Here is a 6,934-nt window from a genome sequence, read left to right as displayed (position 1 = left end):
AGGGTTCTATTTGGAACTGAAACCTCGGGCATTGGAAGGAGGATCAGGCTGGCACACCATCTCCTCTCCTCTTTCACTTTGACTGCTGCTGCTGCAGATGACCTGAATCTAGACAACTGACACATAACTGGCAGTATAGGGACAAATTGACAGATGACAAAGAGTAAGATTGACCGAGGGCTTGGGAGGGTGTGGGGGTGAACACCTGAGACATGCACATTCCACGGTAAGTGCCACAGCACATTGATGTCAGCGAGTGTTTTAATGGAGAATAACTAACCATACTGAAAAGCCCCACCCATGTACACAATGTATACAAAAGTATGTGGACACCCTCGTCAATCTAGTGAAGTCGGCTATTTCAGCCACACCCGTTGCTGACAGGTGTATAAAATTGAGCACACTGCCATGCAATCTCCATAGACAAACATTGGCAGTAGAATGGCCTTACTGAAGAGCTCAGTAAGTTTCAAGGTGAAACCGTCATAGGATGCCACTTTTCCAACAAGTTAGTTTGTCAAATTTCTGCCCTGCTAGAGCTGCCCAGGTCAACTGTAACTGCTGTTACTGTAAAGTGGAAACATGTAGGAGCAACAATGGCTCAGCGGTAGGCCTTGTGAATGTTGACCTGTTTAAAAGGTCTTACTCACATCGGCTACGGAGAGCATGATCACACAGTCGTCCAGAACAGTTGGTGCTTTCATGCATGCTTCAGTGTTGCTTGCCTCGAAGTGAGCAAAAAAGTAATTTAGCTCGTCTGGTGGGCTTGTGTCACTGGGCAGCTCACGGCTGTGCTTCCCTTTGTAGTCCATAATAGTGTTGCAAGCCCTGCCACATCCAACTAGCGTTGGAGCCGGTGTTGTAGGACTCAATCTTAGTCCTGTATTGACGCTTTGCCTGTTAGATGGTTCGTTGGAGGGCATAGCGGGATTTCTTATAAGCATCAGGGTTGGAGTCCGGATGTTGCCTGTAATCCATGGCTTCTGTTTGGGGTATGTACATACTATTGATTTGACATTTATTCTACATGCATAACGTGTTTAAAACAACACATCCCATAAAACGAATAGACTATTTATGTCAATGGACATGGTTTAAGTAAATCCCAGGATATCCCCAGGATAAATAATACGCCCGTTTGAGGAGGCGACGTCACATTCCCTTGACCCTCCAATCACCTCAGGGGCTCATTTGATTGGAAGGCGGTAAAGGCTTTAATCTCGAGGCAAATTCAGATGCTGCTGAAGGGAGAAGAGTTTTTCTACTGCATCCAACGTAGAGAGCAAACGCACCGACGTGCTCCTGCCACTGACACACACAGCGACACTGAGGAAGGATGCAGCCGCACACTCCTGCTGCGATATGAACGGGATATGTTCTGATCTTCTCCTCCTCTAATAAGGACTAGACGAAGTTGAACTGTTTATTGTTTTTAATCACGAACTACGGTGCTATAGAACAACATGTTACTTTGATGCGGGTTTTTTTTTCTTCGTGAACATCAAATGTATTTTTCTCCCATTTCAATGAGAATTAGGTCATGATCACATCGCCTGCATTGTCTGTTCTGAGAAATAGTATCGTGAATCCGGTGTGGGAGAGCAGTTCTTCAGGGGAGAAGGGCGCAACGACAATCAACAAGCCATTTCTTCATCTCGTCTCTCCCTCAGACCCTTTAAGGCAGGCTAATCGTATACCCATAAAGATTTTGAAAATGCTTACCGCACGGGGAGGTCATATTCTGCACCCGGAGTACCTTCAACCTTTGCCATCAACCCCTATCAGTCCCATCGAGGTAAGCACCACATAGGCTACGGGCTACGGGGGACGTGATAAAATAAGGATAGCAAAAGTGTGATTTTGGCAGTGACAAATTAATCTTCATATGTTTTAGGCCATTTGTCTTGTACCTATATCAGTTTATTATCATATTGTAATTGTAAAATGAACTGGAGATTAATGTATAAAGTGTTAATATATGGCTAAAGTGCTATGCGCAATGCGATAAACTTGTGCGTAATTTAGTGGTGTTCTCCAACGGCCCATAAAGTACTCCATATATAACAGGAACATATTAGTTAAACATCCCATAAAAAACTATAGAGTGAAAACATGAATAATAAGTATTAATAATAATAATAAGTATTATTTTCTCTTATTTCGCAGCTGGATGCCAAGAAAAGTCCGTTGGCTCTCTTAGCACAGACCTGCTCTCAAATCGGTAAACCAGATCCTTCGTCCTCTTCCAAAATCTCATCCGTAACCTCAAATGGATCTAGTGACAAAGAGACCAAACCCGGACCACTAAAAATGAGTGACATTGGAAATGAAGACAAATCAAGCTTCAAACCCTACGCCAAATCATCGGAGAAGAACAAGGACTCCTCATTCGGCAGCGGCAGTCTGAGTGGAGATAAAGCTAGTTTCCGAGTGCCTAGCGCCACCTGCCAGCCGTTCACCCCCAGGACAGGCAGCCCCAGCTCCTGCCACTCTGTGTCTCCGCTGCCGTCAGATGGTAAGCAGGGAGACACAGAGGAAAAGAAGAAGGAATTTGATAGCAATAAAACCAGTACAACGGAGGGCAGCAACGGTCACAGCCGGATATGTGGGGTTAATGGTGAGGTTAACCAACGCCAGGAGAACACTTCTGGTTCAAAGGCTATCACATCAGACTCACTCACATCTGTCTCCTCGTCATCATCTGTTCTGGGTTCAGGAGGACTCGTAGCGCCCGTCTCCCCCTACAAACCTGGTCACAGTGTTTTTCCCCTACCGCATTCCGGCATGACCTACCCTGGAAGTTTAGCAGGTGCGTATGCAGGCTATCCCCAACACTTTCTCCCTCATGGAATGACTTTAGACCCGACGAAATCTAGCAGTCAACTACTAAGCGCTCAGTTTGCCAGCCAACTTCAGTGCAGTAAGGCTGGGAGCCCCTTGTCCAGATCTTCTCCTCCGTCTCTAATGTCTGCTAGCCTGTGCAGAGACCCGTACTGCCTGAGTTACCACTGCCCGAGCCACTTATCCGGTGCCTCCGGTGCCTCGCAGTGCCATGAATCCTCGGCTTTGAAGTCAGGATACCCTCTCATGTACCCAACTCACCCTTTGCATAGCGTGCATTCCTCGCCGCCATCTTTTGCTGGACACCCGTTATACCCCTATGGCTTCATGCTCCCAAATGACCCTCTGCCACACGTCTGTAATTGGGTCTCGGCTAACGGACCTTGTGACAAGCGTTTTTCTTCCTCAGAAGAGCTTCTCAATCACCTAAGGACTCACACTGCTTTTGCGGGGACGGAGAAGTTGATATCAGGGTACCCGGGTTCATCTTCGCTAGCCAACGCTGCCGCGGCCGCCATGGCTTGCCATATGCACATGCCCCCGAACGGGGCGCCGGGAAGCCCTGGAACGCTCACACTCAGGAGCCCGCATCACCCTCTGGGACTGAGCACGCGCTATCACCCCTATTCAAAGAGCCCCATGCCACCCGGCGCATCGATTCAGATGCCCGCTGCAACAGGTTCTTATTACTCTCCCTATGCCTTGTATGGACAGAGGCTCACCACGGCATCGGCATTAGGATACCAGTAGAAGATGCAGGACAGACCGACATACGGACAATAACTATACATTTATAAAGGAGATTCTACGCCTAAATGACATTATTTGGGGTGTATTTCATGCAGGACAGGATCCGTGGGCTCAATGTATTTATTTGCGATAGCTCCAAGCGTGACAAAAATAAAGTAATTATAATATAATTGGTAAGAAGCTCAAGGTGCATTATTTTTGTTGTTTTTTACAGTTAAGATGTAGGCTTTATTTGATGACGCCATTTTGATGTTACATTGACATTACAAGTCAGTATGTATATGTTGTTTTTTGAAATGCAAATTTTTTGACTTTTATGTTTCCTACATACAAAAGTCTGCAGCCTATTCGTTATTTTTTTCATTGTGTTTTTGATCGGAAAAATGGTTGCCTATTTCTGTGTCTGTTGGGCCTTATACCGCACATTGCAAATCACTTTTCCACGTTAGGCTATGCCTTAGAATGACATGTTTAAATCATTTTTCTGGTAAATTGGGCTCTCTCATATTTCTTCATAAATTACATTATTCATTCCACAAGCTAAATCAGGTTTATGAACCTGGTAGGTTGTTTATGGAATTAATAATTCGACCTAAAAATGACTTAATGATAAACACTTGAGTATGTGGGACATGAGCATAATTGGTCTGTTTAAAAAAAAAAAATCGATGCAATTTAATTTGTGGAATTGCATTTAAGATGTGTGTAAGCCTATTTCCATTTTAAGTCTGTGCCACATAAACTTCATTTTAGTAACATTTTATTCGAATCACATTTTATTCACATTTCATACCTTTAAGACTGCAAAATATATTTTGTTCAACTTTTAAAATAATGAAACCAAAATGCAGCCTAGGCTACTGTCATCTGCCACAAATGCATTTCGCCACTCAATGTGCAATAGAGTATTTTGTTGTTGTTGTTGCAGTAATTTAGGCAGTAGCCTAATAATCTTTCACCGATATTAATTTCAAATGCCATTAGAAAATGTAGCATTTTTTTTTTTTACAAATTATATTTAGCCTACACCTTCAAACGAATGATGGTCTCAGTCAGATAAAATCCGAATACGGAAGTTAGCCGCGTGTAGACTTATTCTTAAAAATATGCAATTTCAGCAGCACGTTGTGAAAGAACAATCAATCTTAAAAAGTAACATCCCAAAGAACATAAATTAATGTTTTGGGGTCTTGTTTTCGTCTCGCAGGATTACTTTTGGACATGGTCTTATTTGTCTGGGCAGAGAGTTTTTCATAACGGAAAAGTGGGATTAGATATATTTATACATTTGCTCTAAAAACAATTATGCCTATTATTTTTGTTAGGGTAAATATTTAGTTCAGGCTATACTGTGTACAGGGTGCAATATTGGCTATATGATCTATTTATTTATTAGATTTTTATTTAACCTTCATAACTAGGCAAGTATGTTAAGAACAAATTCTTATTTACAATGATGGCCTACACCGGGCAAACCCTAACCCAGGCGACGCTGGGCCAATTGCGCGCCGCCCTATGGGCCACATCATATATCCTAAAGTCAGAACTCTTTACTCTACGAAAAAAATGCTGTTATATTTTAGGTTATGGCGTTATGTTTTAGATTGTGGGGTTTGCAAGTCCATTGCGTTGAAATGTTTTTCTTTATCAACTTGTCTAAAGAAAAACGACGCGTTCTGGAATATGTTTTTCAGACTCCATTGCTCCATAGCCTACCATATAGGACAAACCAACACACGTTTATATCGTCAAACTACAGTTACTGAATGTCAATCAAATTACGGCGAACACAATATCTTAAATCAGATAGACCACTCCATAAGTACGGATGTATTTTCGATACAATCCTTGCACAGATCAATATCCGAGGCATTCAACCAAGAAACCAACGTGCGGGCGAAATAATCTATAGCTGTCTGAAAGTACTTATAGGTTACTACCGTCGAGAAGGCACATCAAGTGTAGGCCTATTGCTGTTTTGAGAGGATTGTTATTACATAATCTACTAAGAAAGGGGTTTCACTTGTTTTATGATTCTACAATCTGGAAAATGAAAACACCTCCACCCTACTCCTGAAGAAAAGGGACCGCGCCGCTGCTGACGCGTCTTTACGCACAGTAGGCCTATATGCACGCACACATCGGGTAACTAGGCTGCACACCTATTCCCACTATGTGATGTATTAGGAAAACATTGCAACCGCAATTAATAATGACTGTGTGTGTGTGTGTGGGTCTGTATGTGTGTGTGTGTGTGTGTGTGTGTAACGTGCGTTTGTGTGTTTCTGTGCGTTTTCCACATCAAAAGGATGTATGTCAATATAACGCTGGAGTAATGGATTAATTAATTAAAACATTGCCAAATGATTTCTCAGAATAATAATTTTAATCCTCCAGGTTAAATTATGAGATCACACCTTATTTTGTGAACAAATAAATAATTGGATAATTGTGCTAAACAATGATTTATGATGACCCCCAGTGTGAGACATTTACACAGCTTTTGTGATTGCAGTATTGAAGCCGTATGAAGTAGATAGCATGGATTCAAGCAAGGCCTAACACATTACATCATCTCCTTAACCACAACTACTGAATCAAGAAAACAATGTCATAACCCATCCCAGAGTAAATCACAGCTATTCTGTCATAACCCATCCCAGAGTAAATCACAGCTATTCTGTCATTACCCATCCCAGAGTAAATCACAGCTATTCTGTCATTACCCATCCCAGAGTAAATCACAGCTATTCTGTCATTACCCATCCCAGAGTAAATCACAACTATTCTGTCATTACCCATCCCAGAGTAAATCACAGCTATTCTGTCATTACCCATCCCAGAGTAAATCACAGCTATTCTGTCATTACCCATCCCAGAGTAAATCACAGCTATTCTGTCATTACCCATCCCAGAGTAAATCACAACTATTCTGTCATTACCCATCCCAGAGTAAATCACAGCTATTCTGTCATTACCCATCCCAGAGTTCCCAGAGTAAATCACAGCTATTCTGTCATTACCCATCCCAGAGTAAATCACAGCTATTCCCAAGAGATAAAATCAACATCATTATTAATGGTCACAAGTCATATTCATCAAATTGACCAGCCCTTTTCAACAGATTAATTCTTTACTATCCTTCTCTCCCATGATGCATGATGCTAGCCCACAACTCACCACCCCAACCAGCATGCTGTCTCAATGATGTGGGGCCTGTTTCTCATTTACAAATGGCACATCAATGTGATTTGGAGAACATGTGAGAATATAAATGATGTCACTCATGTAGCTCATGTGTCTTTACACGTTTTGGGGACTTCCTGGTTTTGGGGACTTCCTG

The 6,934-nt window shown here is 42.4% G+C and overlaps 1 protein-coding gene across 1 annotated transcript; it reads left to right on the top strand.

Moving 5' to 3' along the window:
* Nucleotides 1–1,220: 1,220 nt before the first annotated feature.
* Nucleotides 1,221–5,958, top strand: LOC109870327 (zinc finger protein 503). Its single transcript, XM_020460808.2, has 2 exons — nucleotides 1,221–1,795; nucleotides 2,167–5,958. Exons 1-2 carry the CDS (start codon nucleotides 1,541–1,543, stop codon nucleotides 3,589–3,591), a joined length of 1,680 nt encoding a protein of 559 aa, XP_020316397.1. The 5' UTR covers nucleotides 1,221–1,540; the 3' UTR covers nucleotides 3,592–5,958.
* Nucleotides 5,959–6,934: the final 976 nt, after the last annotated feature.

The sequence above is a fragment of the Oncorhynchus kisutch genome, linkage group LG25, assembly GCF_002021735.2.
Source record: "Oncorhynchus kisutch isolate 150728-3 linkage group LG25, Okis_V2, whole genome shotgun sequence".
NCBI lineage: Eukaryota > Metazoa > Chordata > Actinopteri > Salmoniformes > Salmonidae > Oncorhynchus > Oncorhynchus kisutch.
Note: the sequence above shows the minus strand (reverse complement) of the source record. Positions and strands in the feature narration are given on the sequence as shown.

Excerpts from the sequence above, each read along its gene's own strand:
- LOC109870327 (XM_020460808.2), top strand. The coding sequence starts at position 1,541 with ATGATCACATCGCCTGCATTGTCTGTTCTGAGAAATAGTATCGTGAAT. Across the intron at positions 1,796-2,166 it reads CCCCTATCAGTCCCATCGAG|CTGGATGCCAAGAAAAGTCC; the intron begins GTAAGCACCACA and ends CTTATTTCGCAG.